Raw genomic sequence first — 16,903 nt, 5'->3', positions numbered from 1 at the left:
CAGCTGTCCTCTATCTCAAATATCATCCTCCAGAACCAGAAACAAATCAAACACGTGATGAGTCTGAGGCGTTGCATACATGTGGTTAAAATACCTTAACAAAAGGTAAAAAGTAATTAAACAATTTCATACATTATCTTATAACTATTTTCATTTTTCATTTGTGAAATCCACAAATTATCCTATAACAGTTGCCTGTGTAACCATACACAATTCCTAAATTACCCTATAACAGGTTCCTGTGTAACCATACACAATTCCACAAATTACCCTATAACAGGTTCCTGTGTAACCATACACAATTCTGAAAATTACCCTATAACAGACGCCTGTGTAACCATACACAATTCCACAAATTACCCTATAAAGGTTCCTGTGTAACCATACACAATTCCTAAATTACCCTATAACAGGTTCCTGTGTAATTATACACAATTCCGCAAACAATCCTATAACAGATGCCTGTGTAACCATACACAGTTCTGAAAATTACCCTATAACAGACGCCTGTGTAACCATACACAATTCCACAAGCTTCTCTGTTGGTAACATTAGCTGGTGATATTGTAGTAAGACTAGCTAGGGCATATAATTCTAATCATTTCTATCATGGTGAACAACAGTTTCCATCACTGGTCCTATATGGTACCACTTCCTGAAAGTGTTTTCCATCAGAGCGTCCACGGATTTATCTATCGGCTTGATGATAAATGGTATACAAGCCAATCCAATTACTGTTGTAATCCATTTCCTGGTTGAAATTGGAAACTTGGAGTTCTTTGTGAAAGTGTATGTACTTAAAGCACACAATCGGTTGATAGTGAACCCTGGTATGATTACAGAGGCAAGCCCCTGCCACAGTAATGTATCAAGGACTGCCCATCGTACCTGTGATGATTTCTGTCCCTCATTCTCCCAAGTTTTCTGAAATTGATAATAGATTTGAATTTAGTACTACAACAAATTTAGAATTCAAAAAAGGAAATGAGCCCATCTTCAGTTCATTTTTATTCTTTTTTAATCAAAAGAAATATTAGTAAAAACAAGAGATCCCAGAGGGATCTTGGTGCCCACATTTGAGGATCTGTTTTCAGTTCTTGAAGATTTGCTTATTTTTTTTTTTTGTGTTACAGGTTTTGTAAATGTTCATGAACTGGTCTTCATTGAATGTACTCAATGATGGCACAAGATATTCTTATTAAGCACCTATTAGCAAATATCATTTGAAAAAGATCCCAAAGTATTATTAGATAGCAGTCAGTTACAGGTGGATAATGGACATGGTCTTGAATCAATATGATAGAATATCGAAGAAAATATGCTTGTGCTGTATTACTGGCGACATCCAAGATGGCTGCCTGTGGGCCAACTTGATTTCAAATCAGTCCAAAAAAAATACAATGCACAACAAGGGACCAAGGGAAACCAATACCTATGAAATATCAGAAGTATCCATTCAGTACTTCCTCAGAAATAGCAGTAACAAGATTTTACTCTCAAAATCCAAGATGGCTGCCTGTCTGCCATCTTGATTTCAGATCAGTCCAAAAAAGTACAATGCGCAACTAGGGACCAAGAGGAACCTGAATATGAAATTTGAGAAAGATCCATCAAGTACTTTCCAAGAAATAGCAGTAACAAACTTTTACTTCCAAAATCCAAGATGGCTGCCTGACGGCCATCTTGAATTCAAATTAGTCCAAAAAAGGTACAATGCACAACTAGGGACCAAGAGGAACCTGAATATGAAATTTGAGAAAGATCCATCAAGTACATTCCAAGAAATAGCAGTAACAAACTTTTACTTCCAAAATCCAAGATGGCTGCCTGACGGCCATCTTGAATTCAAATCAGTTCAAAAAATGTATAATGCACAACTAGGGAACAAGGGGAAACAGCATATGAAATTTGAGAAAGATCCATCCAGTGCTTTCCCAGAAATAGCAGTAACAAGAATTGTTTATGGACGGACCATGGACCACAGACGCAGGGCGATTTGAATACCCCACCATCTGATGATGGTGGGCTAAAATATGCATGTCAAATATTCTTAAACTAATGGAAGCTCATTACCTCTGGAACATGTGTCCATAGAAACAAATTACTAAATCTGGAATCAAGGTACTTTCTCAATAGAGTATATCAAGTCCATTCCCTTGCTTACAATGCATGTATAGACTGTTTCTATCAGAACATAACTGTAAGAAGCTTCACCAAGGTATCACTAACTTCTATTACTTTAACATTATAACGGCTCTCTGTGATATATCATACAAAAACAAAGTTGGTGGCCTAAATTCTGTGAGGCCACTTTTCTAATTTTGTAATCAGGAAAATCAGAAAATTCATTTAAAGTAGAACTGTTGTGAAGAGTCAGTTCATTTCATATACAGTATATTCACAAATCTAACCTTTCATATTTAGTTTGAAGACTTCCATATTTTTACATTAATTTCAAACTTATTAAAATATATGTAAAGTATCAGTATGTATTCTTCATATTAGTAACTTCAAAAATCAAGTCTTATACTAATAGATAGAACTTCTTGCTTGGTTTTTTTCCTGAAACTTGTCGATGAAATGTACTTTTCTTTGTCTTAAATTTTTGAATTTGCTCAAGTTGCCTTGTGAAAATTCCAAAATGTTGCAATGTCAAAATCTGAACAGTTGAATCATTTACCCCATTCCTCAAAGTAAATCCAATCAAAGAATGGTATCTGTACACAAATGTATCTGACTCTCATTCAAGAATTTCATTTTATAAAACCTGGTACAGTGTTCTCATATTCAACTAGTACTAATGTAAATATCTGGTCTCCTACTTCCCAGGCCAACCACTGTAATAAAATTGCCAGGTTGTTAGAGTGACAACATTGCAGCTAGAATTAAACCATCCTCAATAATCCATGGGTTACAATCACACATGGCAAAATTGGAGTCACAAGCAAAATAATTTGATTGGTCCCAGGAGAAAAAAAACTAACCAATCACCGACTTTTGAAGATTACAAAGGAGCGACCTCCAGCTTTAAAGTCATTACAATAAAAACCGCTATTCGACCTTCAGATTCATTTGATAAAGATCAAACTAGTCTTTTTATATTGTCCTCAAGGTGTGGCACATGGAACTTTCAATCTCGCTAAGACATTTTACATTGGTGCAGAGAGCGAAAGTGATTGTAACCCCTGGAGTATTGAGGATGGCATTCAACTTTTACATCCATCGGTTTTTTCTTTCTTTTTTAATGAAAAAAAAATCTAAAGGTTCAAAGACAAGAAGATGATTTCGTATAAAATAATAGACAATAGATAATAGAATGAAAAAAAAAATGGACTGACTTACCTCTGAAGCCTCCTTGCCTTTATGAATGGCATCAGCGACTACATATCCACTAGCAACACCATAGCTCAATCTCACAGCATTTATTGGAATTTGAGCTCGAAAAGCTTCTCCAATTTCATTCGCATAGCCTACACGAAAAAAAAGAAGAAGAAGAAAAGCGTGACACAAACATACCAATTTCTCTCTGAAACCTATGAATTGGTCACCTTGTACAACTTAAATGACCCTAAGTCTTACTTAGGCTAAGTGACAGATCCATGTTCAATTACCTAAATAGCGGACAGGTGTGTCTCTGAATATATCAGTGCCTCCCTTTCTCGTGTTCATTTTTGTGCCGTGGTTTCACTCATCATATATTAATGTAACACTACAGCCGCCACTTATTGTGATTTTGGATTGATCTGCTTTCCCTTTTAACCTCGCTTCACCATGTGCACCGGAAGTTTATAAACGGAAGTTGGAGTGAGTGGCGACATCTGTAAACAAAATAGTTGAAAGTTGTCGTTAGGTATCGGTTGATCGACATCCACATTTAGAAGAACAGGTAACTGGGCTTCTCAAAGCACATGCTTTTTCAGTATTTGTGAGCGGTGTTAAGAAATCCTATTTTTTTTTGGCAATGGTCTAAAATCTCATCAATGTGAATCATCTACAGACGTAACAGAATGCATTTGACAGGGGCACATAACCCGGGCCGGTAGAGTGAATTAATGAATAACAAGTACAGAATATAAAACTAGTGCAACAAACGACATCCTAGCAGACCTATTGGCTTAGGAACACCACATTTCTAAGTTACCTCGATTGAGATTTTTTTATGATTATTGTTATTCGCAGTGAACTAAACTTAAAAAAAAATAACTGTTTTATTGATCTGTGGTACGATGCAAATCCCTTATATTTAGCTATTATTACCATTGTCACCTTCAAACATTCGGTAACATGTTGCAGAGTTATTTCCCCTTATACTCGAGTACCAGGCACAGTTTTACTGCATATTCCTTCATATAAAGGTCAACTGTATATGTATATCATACAAAAAATAATATCACGTGATTCCAGTTTTATCAATCGACCGTGAAAAGTGATGGTAAAATAAATCAATAACTTCGTTTTTTTCTTCTTCATATTATTTCCTTGAAACTTTTTTTATATCAATAGAGCTCTGGACCCAGTAAATTGAAACTATGAATTCCGTTATATATATAGTTACGGATACCGATGTACAAAAACAGGTTGAAATGACTAGTCGTCTTTGCTGCATCCTTAGATGAAAGCTTTATCAAGCTCTGTCTGGAGAAAAAAAACTGTTCCTTAAACAGTATCCATGCTGTTGGAATAACTCCAAAGTCTCATGAAGATTGTTCAGATGGAGATTTTTTATAAGTGCAAAAAATATATTATAGCCTCCAAACCAAACACCTTCATTAGGCCTTTTATTTGACTTATTGTGAAAATTACCGTAATAAGGTTATTGAATTAGAGTTTCTAATTCTTGTAAGATTTACGAAAAATCAAAAAGTATCTTTTTTTTTTCATTTTACCGAACCTCTAGTTGAAATGGAAAAAAGCAAATCGTGACGAGTTTTAAAAAATGCACATGAAATTCAAACGAATGTAAGATTCCCCCCAAAAATATTTCGCTAATTCGGAACCTCAATTTGACGTCCTTTATTAGTGTGAATAATTATATATAACCAAATATTGGCATCAAAAGAACTATTGACTGAAGAAGACCACGCATATCTTATATTGCTTGTGCTTTTACACAATGCTAATTACAGTGTATAAAATGCGTGTGGTTGATTCGATATTCTAGGCATTGCCACACAATATCGACAACTGATCATATGACAGACGAATTCAAACCTCAAGGTTTCGCCGTAAATGCAGATTGAAGATTATGGGGAGGTTTTACGGACATCATAATGACCCTTATAAATAAATATTCTTATTCCTAGTGCAATCTGATGCTGGACATGTTTGATGCCGATAAAATATCTGTTGGTCCCGATGTTGTTTACCATATTTTTCCCCTTTGAGAACATGACAGTACTTATCTGGATTAACCGAGATTTACATGGCGGGTTTCGTCAATGATGCGTACCATACTGGGACAGTCGGTATTCTTCTTCTTATACTTTTTTAAGGATTCTCTGTGTAAATCTTTCTTTTATTCAGATTTTGTCATATTTTCATCGAATTTTTGTTTGCGTTATGATTCTGTTTATATATCGGTATTTTCGTTGTTGTTTCAAAAGAATTGCACGCTCATTTGTTCTTGGTTGGTTCATATATAGCTTCATCAACAACCAGGACCATTTAACTGATAAACTATAATATATACAACAACGTAAAAGAGGTCTTGATTTCATTTCCGAGTCTGCGACATCTGTCTAAAGTTTCTCGACGTCTTGATCCTCCAGTATCGTCAGGTAAGAGTGTCCACTTCGCCACTATAATGGCTGCCCTACCGCGTCCCATTAGTTTATACACTGATTCCAACATGTTTTGTAATTTTGAAAAAAAAACGAACAATTTTAAGGCTAACACCGACTGGTCAAAAGACAGTTACTTTTTATTGAAATAATTTTATACCATTCCTACCTAAACATGATCAGTTGTCGATATAAAATGCAAAGAATATTTGTTTAAATGTAATGATGGCGATGACAAAAGCCTCTGCATAATTGAAATCAGGCGCCGACACCCTAAATTGATAAATGATACAGCTAACAGGATTAGGGAACCAATTGTTACAATAACACATAAAAAAAAAACACAATTGAAAAAAGAACAATGAGATGAGTGTTCCTGAACAGTACGGGTTTTCTTAACATAATATAAACTGGTAAGTGACAATAACACCGCAACACATTTTATATTCTATGAGATTGTACTTGTCCTTTAACGGTCTTCCTTAATATACAGTATGATTCTCAGCTCCAGTAAGATGGCCTGAATATTGATGAATATTTCTGTTGCGGAATATCCGCTAGAAGGATACGCTTACCTATTGACTTTTCTGATATAACACAAGAATTTATAAATTTACAACAATATCTTTTGATTGTGAACTGATCTCTTTAATCGCTCTGTTTTGATATAGCATGGAAGAACCCGAGATGAAAGAGACTGATAACTGTGCAGCATTCACTGTCGACTTTCAAACACGACCCCGGTCAAGCAAAGTCCCACAGCGGCTAGTTAAGTACATGTCGGAGCAAAACCACTCGAGCAGCAAACTTTCAAAGGATGATCTTGACAAGAAACAGCTTGACGCTGAGCAAAGGAGGAAAGTATGTACTTACTTAGCATACGTGCTTAACATTTTTTGTCTTACTGCAATTGCCGTACAACATATGTGACTGTGAATAATTTTTCCATGATACATAAGCAAATCCATGCATGTCAATCTGGGGAGTTATTTAAAAGTCCACTGGCGATGATCATATTCAAGACACTGCTCTAGAAGGAAAACGCTTAAGATTTCTCAGCTAACTGGTTTGTTATGGTGTGAATACGACATCATGTCCAATAGAATTGTTTGCAGTCTGCCAAATTTGTTATAGAGGAATTTGACTGGATCTTCCGTACTGCCACAAGCACTTGGAATAAATATGGAAAGTTCATTCTGGATATTTTACTCGTGATTCTAGATACACGTGCTTATGGTCCCATATACCTCAGACTACAATAGAACCCAGTGGAGATCATGGGCCGTTTTTTGGACGAAAGACATGTATTGCTAACAATTTTACTTCTCATGGTTGTCAAGAACTTTAGTGGGGTTAACTGGTTGTAAATCAATATATTTTGTCTGATTAACAGTTGTCTTGAGTAGCTCTTTTTCAGTTTAAAATACAGGACTCCTTCGATCCTGGCCAACAATTCGGATCTCGGATTGGTATTAGTTTACATATCATCATTTGTAAAGTATGTAGTGTTTATAGAAACAGTCTGTAATAGGAATGGATAAAACAACATCATTATCAGATGATATCAAGCTAATTTTTTTTCTTCAGGACTACGAAAAAGCTAAAATAGACAGAATCCGAGAATGCAACGAAGAATGTCACAATATTGATGCCAAAGTACAGATTTTGCTTGCCCAGGATGCCAAAAGTCATGGTCTTCCCGGAACCGAACACATTAAAGCCATGTCAACTAGGCAGGCCATCATGTCCATCAAGTCTTTAGCTAAAGACTTCTCTAAACTGACCCCCGGAATAGATTACAGTGAAAGTACGACTCCTGTGATAGATCAAAATGAAATATTAACAATGAACACCTCATGATGTTGTCTGAAAATAGTTCTAAAAACTGCAATTAATTTGTATCTGATATTAATCTCTATTCCAATATACGTTCTTTGCCTACAAATGTGCTTCAGTTAAGTTTGTTTGAAAATATTGACTGCCATTTTGCTGCTTGTTCTACGTAATGTAACCGTTTGCATTTTCAAAGGCGTATTGTCCGTCCGTCCGTCCGTTAAAGTCAAATTTCATACAAACAGCATCTTCTAAATAATCATTTAGTTTGCAAATGTAATTTTGACATCAATCATATTTTGAAATAGCACTCTTTCGGTTATTACTTTTGACACACTTTCACTCTCAAATAATTCACTTGTGACTTTTTGGAATAACTATATAACCAAGGCTTTGAGCCTTACTAATTTCAAGGCTATATTGTAACACAAGTCCAACTATTTTTTTTTCAGACCACCAAGAGATACTTGTAAGTAAGGCATTTGTTTAATCGATTGTTTTAATATTTTTCCAGGCAATATATGTGAAATATGTGATTTATGAAACCGTATCTATATATCACTGAGTCTGGGAAGATGTAATCAAAACTGTATGAATTTATAAAAGAATGGTTGATAAAAGTATCTTCAATGTTCTTGAATCGGCTTCAAAGCGAGGGGTTGCCAAATGGTGCTAGAAAACCCAAGAACAACCATCAGACGTTACTGTTTCGGTTGGAATGATTTCAAATAGTGGACTCGCTGCCATTACCATGAGGAAACGTGTTAGAGTAGGTAAACTGAAGATGACAAATGAGGTTGTGTTATGAATTGGGCGTGGACAGGAAAATGGTGATGTTAAAATATGTGTTTTCGATATTTATACACTTAAAGCTTAAAGCTGTTATAAACAGTGTACAATGTCAAGTTGTTTTTCACATTAAATGTGTTTTACAGTCTTTATCACTGAAGACATCGTCAGTGTACATTACGTCTGATGTCGTAAGCTGCAAATGCGTCGGACTCGTTTACATTACCGACTCAATATTAAGTAGAATTTCCAGAACAATTTGAGAAATCTGCATTGAATGAGATATAAAAGTATACAGCCTGGTTATTGCGTTTGTTATGTAATGTGACCGGGTGGAGTGTCGTCTCGCTGCTGTTTCAAGGTTTTATGACATTTCAATGTAACAACACTGCATTTACGTCTGTCAGTGACCCCAATATCCGTGAACACCATCAAATGTTACGGGGTTTAGGTTGATAAATAGAAACAGTAGCCAAGTCGATATTTTTTTTATGAATGTTTTCAGTTATATTTGTATAAAAACTCCAGGAAGTTTTTAGTCGGTATAAGTACTTGCAATATATATTTTCATTTTACTTGACGTTAAAATGATATGACGCTCTCTCTTCCAGATTACCTTGCTTTATTTATATGTTGTCTACAATTGTTTATCGATTGGGAATTGCTATGAGATAAATAAATTCAGCTATAGTGTTTATGCGATGGAAAATACTATAACTGGGAAAAAAACTGCTGAGCAGACGCATAGTTGTAGAATTTTGTAGATAGACTGACAATAGTGAACACGTGTGTAATTGTTCCTTCGAATTCGAATTGTTCCCGGAATAGGAGTATGTACATGTAAATCTCTTATGCTATGTGCATGGTAATTTGATTATATTTGTGGTATGTGTTTTTGAATATCTTATGCATGTTCTGTTCAAATGTCAGTGGTGCACTGCGTTCTCTTTTAAGGAGTATGTCGCATGCGTTTGAAAATAAAGGGGTTTTCTCTTCTGTTGCACTATACATGTACAAAATGTACGTATTTTGTAAATGACAAAAGTATGTAATTTGTTTTTTAAAAGGTTGATATTTTGATGCATTACTTTTCTGGAATGAAAGTTGTTCTTTATGATAGAATCTTTTGAAAATCTTGTATTTTTCCTGTATCTGTGGATATCATTTGGTGTTAACATAGGTATTTTTTGCCCTCGTCATTTTTCGGAATTGAGACCATCTGAATTCTACTCAATTACAGCAGAAGAGAAATTATGAGAAAAGTTTACATGTTCTGGTATCTGGTATGTAAAATACAAGCAATTATAACAACATATTGAATAGAATTTCGCTGTAATGCCATTTAATGTTTATAAACACCACACTTTGTTTTTAACCTTTTGCGAAATACCAGTTATACGAGTTTGGAATAAAACTCGTGTAAAAGTTTCCCCACATACAGTATATGTGATCACTACAAAATACCACTGATATGTGATAATAAATTTTAAAAGAAGAGAAAGCCTATTAACGATGCAATATTCTGAGCACATAATTGCCCAGCACATTATTCGGCAAATGACATCATGTTAGGATATTATTTGCCTACTCTGGATCGGTTTGTCCAAGCTTTTACAGGTTTGTCCACGCTTTTGCTGGCGCGAGGTTCCCTTTTCATAACAATGCACACAACATGTCCCTGAGGAAGTTAGCAGGGTAAGAACAAAATGGTCATCCTCCCCTTTGGTGGTGTGATGAGGGGATCATCTCGACACTCAACAATGAAAGATTATTAGGTTACAAAGCCTGTACTTATACGAAAACTTCTTTAAAGATAAATGTGTATTTTTATATATGAAAGTATTTTGTTTTGTGATAACCATTTTGAATACACACGTACAATAATCTTAAATGAAATAAAATAAGACAAAGTAATTCAAACAACTGATTGTGGTCTCATTTCATTGCTTACCAATTGCCTCGATGAAAAAGTATGTGCGTATCTGCTATACCAGAGGTAAAAAAAAAATATCTAAGAGTAAAAATTGTATCCAAATTACCAACGTAAACAAAACATCACTAAAAATCTGTCTCATTTCAAACGATAAATATATTCAGCTCACACAGGACACACGGGTATACGCAAAATAATTTATTAAATTGCATCATACAACTGTTTCATCTTTATAAACTATAAATTTTATTTATTTTACAACAATTGCGAAACAAGTTTTTTCACCTTATAATAATCACTCTTGTCAGCCCGGATGTAAGCGCGCAATGGGGTCTTATTGTTTCATCTTTGCGGCTGTTGTCAGTGATACATCGGCCTTACGTATCCAGACAAAGTGCAAACATCTCCCTAATTGAAAACGGAGAGGACAGACAAGAAGTTAACTATTTTATTGTCGTGAAGTTGTTTTAAGTAAAAAAATTAAGATGTGATTTTCCTTGAATTTTTCTCAGTTCGTCAATTCTGCATTACAATATCGACAATATTTATAGTTGAATGCCGTTTACATTATTTTTTTTATTTATTATGAGAGTGATATTACAATCTCGTACACTATATACGTGGACAGATAAAGATGACAGTACTGAGTTCGAAACATCACACACAAATTATTCTGTGTTTACCGATTGTCAATAGAATTATGTTTCCTTAGTTGATATTTTCATATTTTACTTCGAAATGTTATATTTATTTATATCCCTACCCAGATTACAAACGTTTATCATACATTTGTGAATAAGTTAGGTAATTACCATATCACGTATTCATATTAACTAAAACAGTGTATATTATTTAACATTATTTCACCCTTATTGATTAAAAAAAGGGAAAATAATTTAACTTTAGGTAGTGTTCGTAATTTAAGCATGTTGGGACACAGTATTGAGTATAGCACACGTAACGACCACATACATTTGGAGTTAATAGCCTCCGGCACCTTTTTTATTATACATTAATGGACAGTTATCTATAAAAGTAATCGACTGTTCAGTATGGACAGAAACGTTATCGTCTTAACCAATGTGCTACACGTGTACAATACCTCCCTAAAAGCATTAGACATGAGGCGAGTTGTGTGATACGTGTACTTCTTATAGAGGACATGATCACGATGATGATGTTGACCACAACAATTAGTCTTGGAGACTTTTCCAGACAAATTTCGTGTTATTTCTGATGAATATTGAAGAAGAACAACCTTTCCCTTAACATAATGGAGATAAACAAATGGTTCTACTGGTATGTATTGTCACTTAGTATTATACGTGGAACATCGGTATTTTTCTTCTCTTCTGATGTTACGTTATGAACTATGAATGAAACATGACATAACAAAATGGCCGCCTCTGTTTGATATTGTCTTCCATATACGGAACTTTAAACCTGTCTAAATATACGTTTTCTGAGTTATGTGATAAATAGTATCTTCAATTAGTTTTGATTTCGTATCACATGTCATGAAACTCGTTTTAAGGTTTGCTCTCCAAGGCTTGTTAAAAAACATATTTGTATAAAATGTATACAAGGGATTGGATACAAGATATCAAAATTGTATTAACCCCTTAGTCAATAATATTGAGCAATATCAACAAGATGGACAGGTATATAAAACATGGCACAAATAAGGTATATGGTGGAAGAGAGAGAGAGGGGTGGGCGGGAGTATATCAACACAACACCGGTATATAAACATACAAAAGGAATAAAAAGCATATGCATTATTTTAATCCGACTCAGGTGGCAATCCCTGTTTATAACATTCAAACTTATAGAATGAAAACTCATGTACGATCCTGTATGTATGTTTATGTAATTCTAGACTTTAAATCAACATCCCTAGATTTGTATATGTTTAAAGTAGTTACAGTTCTTTCCTTAGATATGCTATACATGTATTAACAAAGGCATAGACAATAATTATAGAGGAGTTGGAGATTGTATCAAATATACCGGTTTAATGTGTGTTTTTCAGGGATATATACGAAAAAAAAATCTCTCTCTTTTTCAATAATCTATGTTGCAAAGATTGCAATCGAAATCAATTCGAAATAAATATCTCAACGAATTAACATAAACGCTATGTAATACTTATTGTTTATAGTCTGTCTTATTACAATTCATTTACGAACGTGTGATGCAGAAACTGCGAATGTTACTTCGTGGGGCTAAAAGGATGAAAAAAATTACAAAATTTTGATTAAATGTAAAAACGTTTCTTGTGTGTTTAATTTTGGGCAATCTTTAATGTCCGAAAAAATAGCGAAACTAAGAGTCCCGCGAATAATACCAACTAAACAGTATAATATCATATGACTCATTTCCATGCTAATGAAATGTATTATTTTATTGAAGTGATATATGACCCATATTATGCAGTAACTTACAAAATAATTTACGGGTATAATTCTCCTATCTTTTTTCTTTTATATATATTTTAGGTCTGCGTTCTTTACGGCCTGCCTGTTGCTGTTCTCGCTGATCATCCTTTCAAGTCATTCTCTGCGTCCAACATATTCTACGCCTTCTTTTAAAGAAAACAGTTTTCGTGAAAACTACGTACATGACAAAAATCGGCAACAAAAAAACGATGGGACTTTTCCTCGTGTTTCGGATTATAATCCCAGTTTGTCCCAGAAAGATAACTCAAGCCGACAGGGATTAATAATGACGAATCGTCGAGACATTCCTATACACCACGTGGCTTTTATAAAGGTCCACAAAGCCGCTAGTACTAGCGTGCAAAATATATTTTACCGTTACGGGTATCATCATAACTTATCTGTTGCCCAACCCAGGTTCACAACCGGACTCCTATGGAGCTCGCCGGTAGTACGTGAAAAATTTCTCCCGCCACCAAAAGGTCAAAAGAAGTATGACTTAATGTGTGTGCATTCTACATACAGCAGAACAGCATTCGATAAACTTCTTCCAAATGACTCCGTTTACATAGGAATTGTACGAGAACCGTTCAAACAGTTTGCGTCCAGTGTAAACTATTACCAACGGAATAGGGTATTGAATATTCCAGGAAATAACCCTGTGCGTACATTTCTGACTGACGCACTGGGCAATCAACGTTTCGTGTCGACTTCGGATCACCGTGTATTTAACACACAGTCACGTGACTTTGGAACACCATTGAAACTTCTTTCGTCTAAATACGACGAATATCAATTTCGTAGATATCTCCAACAATTGGATAAAGAACTTGATCTCGTTTTATTGGTAGAGCGTTTTGCCGAGTCTATGGTCTTAATGAGAAGGCTTCTGAAATGGGAAGTGAAAGATATCATCAGTGCTAAACTTAATGGAAGAGGATTTCCTCCACGTTTTCAGTTTGGTGTTAAAGAAGAACAGCTTGTTAAACGAATAGCCCAGTATGATTACGCTTTATACGATTTCTTTAAAAAGAAATTTCAGGAAAAAATTGAACATCAACCTCCAGACTTTTATGATGAGCTTGCTTATTTTAAACAAGCAAGTAAAAGATATAACGAATTCTGTATTTCTTTACAAAAATACAACAAGGACACATCTGATGTGTTAAAATTTGAGGAAACCACGTGGAACAAACCATTTACAGTGACAATTGCAGATTGTAAATTATTACATATTTCTGAAAGGAAATTTTCTATCTTATTGAAATCTAATATGGGATATTATAAAATGAAAAATGTAGGATAGAAAATATAAGGGATTTCAATCTACATGATGTATATCATAACACGAAATGTGATGTAAAGCAGCAACAATGAACAAAGATGGCAATAAAATCAATATTTTATGGATGAATGTGGTATGTAGCGTGACTTGCATACGTCTTAGGATTACTATACAGTTCAAACACCGTGCAACCATTTACGCCAAAATTTTAATTATATCATTCATGGAACTCGGTGATAAAACATACTAATACTGGCAAGAGTATACTGGCTAGCATTACATCGATAAGGGCCAGTACATTTTTGTTGTAGTATTTTACGTGGATTTCTTGTGAGTAATTTCTATATATATATTTACAACTTTCGTGAAATGTCTTGCGAAGATATGGATATCAGAAACTCTTACGGGATATATTTCAACAGATTTTTTCCCATATATAAATGATCAAAGATTATAAAATGTTGTCATTAGTTGAAGGGCACTATATTTCGTTATTTTTCGAAGATGGTGGTATAAAATCACGTCAAAACAGGCAAAAGCAGCGTTCTGTTCTTTTTTCTATCTTTCTTGCTTGTTGTTTTGTTTTTGTAAATACTAAAGTGAAAATATATAGAATCACATAGCCTACAATGTACAAATGACAATTGAATCAAAACTAATTACAGATAAAATTTAAAGGATCTTTGTAGACACACGTTTATTTATATGTTAAACGTATATGACGTCATATTACCTAATTTTGTATTAATATTAAAAATTGGTCGAGTCTTTATATATATTCAATATCTTAATGTATTTAAATACGTTGTATTTCATTCGGTTAATAACTCATTATCATCACAAATGAGTTATTCAATGTTTATATATCCATTTAATGTCGACGTCAAAGTCGTATTTTATGATTTTTTTTCTCAATAAACTAACACTAAGACCAAACCCTTATATCAGGCTGCCAAGTCAAGACCCGTGCTACAACGACTACGTAACTCAATAGAATAATGGGAACTTGAACAATTGTGGGATGAATGGAGACTTATGGCGTCTTCATGAATCTTTTGAAATGCGAGTTTAAAACGAAAATGAGTAGAAACAAAGCCAGATATATTTCATCTTTTAGTGTTCTTGTACCTTATATCACCACACTGTATATCGATATACCTAAACGAGTCTGAAGTTGGTTCCTAGTTCCGTGTAACAAAAACGGAACCGGAAACCAGACTCCAGTTCCGTGTAACAAAACAGAACTGGAAACCAGACTCAAGATCCGTGTAACAAAAATGGAACCGGAAACCAGACTCAAGTTCCGTGTAACAAAAACAGAACCGGAAACCAGGCTCAAGTTCCGTGTAACAAAAACAGACCTGTGAACCAGATTCCAGTTCCGCCTAAAACTGAGAAAATCGTTATAAACAGCCGCCTGTAATAAACTCGGAATTTAAGTTTAAAGATAAATGTTTGCTTTCATTAAATGGTATGTCCAATGCACATGGTCTTATTTTAGTCTGGTACAAAAATCGAACTTTCAGGCACAACATATGACGACCAAAGCCTTCATAAAGAAGATCGCACAATTTCTAATCTTACCAAACCCTGTGATCACTATAACAAGATATTGTTTTACAGCCAACTTATTGAGAGGGAAGGGAATGAAGGGGAAGGAGGTTAGAATTATTTGTAGTCATTGCGATGATGGATGGGATTAACCCAAGAGAGGACCTACACTCTTCGAAAATCCATGTGAAGAATGTTTCTCAACCGGAGATCTCCAAAAGCAAACGACTTTTGTCTATATCCTGAGGTCGTACTTTCAAATGTTTTACACATCGATTATATTATAATATATACTGGTGATTCTTGTCCGTGTAAATGTTTTGAAATGAAGAAGAAGAAGACAAGAAGATGAAAAACTTATGCACCATGTCCTTGAGACGCTGGTAAAATTAATTAATTTAGAAAATGATGAATGGAAATCACAATTGATTTATCTCTGTGCTCTTTCTCGTATCATTTTCATGTTCCTTACACCTTTCCTGGAACAAAAATGTCGTGCTACAATGTGATGGAGATTATATTACAAGCAATAACATTTTCATAAATTACAACCTGCCTCAGTTTGTCTTGCAACATTTTTTCGGGTTTGTAATGTATGTATTTCGATGATTACACGGTCACCGGCTTCATCAGACAAATGACCAGTTTTCAGCGCTGACGTACATAGTGTACGAGATGGTCAGGAATTTTCCAACTATTTCGGCTGTACTATAACCCTATGTACCCCAAGGTCGAAATAGTGCGACGAGATGGTAAACATATTATAGACCAAAAAAAAAATACACAAGATGGTAACAGCTAGTGTATTGTAGTCAATTCGTCTACGCTACGCTAAAATTGGTCTTTACAATCTTTATGCAGAAAGGATATATCTGGTTCTGTTAATTTTCAGACCTTCACATGTCTGATTAACTTGGTTTTCCCTCTACATCGGATCCTTTTACAGCTAGCTGGTTACCGAACGGTAATGTCGCACCTGGCAGAGGTCACGTTCTACTTCCCATTTGAAGCCGGAAACTTTAGCACTTGAAACGGTTGCCTTCACATAAATCACTTCGCATATCAGTGCAACTCAAAGATCAGTCAATTGCAATGAAAGTCTTACATCTCTTTTCCGGTATCTAACAACAAGTTAAAGTTTAAAACGCCACCTTCAGTACATGTACATTATACTTTATATTGTTCACATACACGTACGTTGAGACCCGTTTGCTCTAGAGGCTATTCTGTGAGTGACTCGTGTAAGTAGCCTGCTACCGGGGACGTTAACTACGTCCCTGCTGCTACGAACAGT

General features: G+C 34.8%; 3 protein-coding genes across 3 annotated transcripts; 2 read left to right on the top strand and 1 right to left on the bottom strand.

Moving 5' to 3' along the window:
* Positions 1-594: 594 nt before the first annotated feature.
* On the bottom strand, positions 595-3,669 carry LOC132550951 (mitochondrial fission process protein 1-like). The gene is made up of 3 exons (XM_060215052.1): positions 3,612-3,669; positions 3,343-3,470; positions 595-924 (listed from the first exon to the last, which is right to left on the bottom strand). The coding sequence occupies exons 1-3, from the start codon at positions 3,667-3,669 to the stop codon at positions 595-597; spliced, it is 516 nt and encodes a 171-aa protein (XP_060071035.1).
* A 2,783-nt stretch (positions 3,670-6,452) lies between these two features.
* Positions 6,453-8,443, top strand: LOC132550927 (uncharacterized). The gene is made up of 2 exons (XM_060215029.1): positions 6,453-6,641; positions 7,368-8,443. Exons 1-2 carry the CDS (start codon positions 6,453-6,455, stop codon positions 7,638-7,640), a joined length of 462 nt encoding a protein of 153 aa, XP_060071012.1. The 3' UTR covers positions 7,641-8,443.
* A 4,616-nt stretch (positions 8,444-13,059) lies between these two features.
* On the top strand, positions 13,060-15,425 carry LOC132550942 (galactose-3-O-sulfotransferase 3-like). The gene is made up of 2 exons (XM_060215044.1): positions 13,060-13,993; positions 15,244-15,425. Exons 1-2 carry the CDS (start codon positions 13,060-13,062, stop codon positions 15,423-15,425), a joined length of 1,116 nt encoding a protein of 371 aa, XP_060071027.1.
* Positions 15,426-16,903: the final 1,478 nt, after the last annotated feature.

The sequence above is a fragment of the Ylistrum balloti genome, unplaced genomic scaffold, assembly GCF_031769215.1.
Source record: "Ylistrum balloti isolate Yb309-2 unplaced genomic scaffold, AGI_CSIRO_Ybal_v1 Utg370158, whole genome shotgun sequence".
Lineage (NCBI taxonomy): Eukaryota > Metazoa > Mollusca > Bivalvia > Pectinida > Pectinidae > Ylistrum > Ylistrum balloti.
The sequence above is the reverse complement of the archived record's forward strand: the minus strand, read 5'-3'. Positions and strand labels throughout refer to the sequence as shown.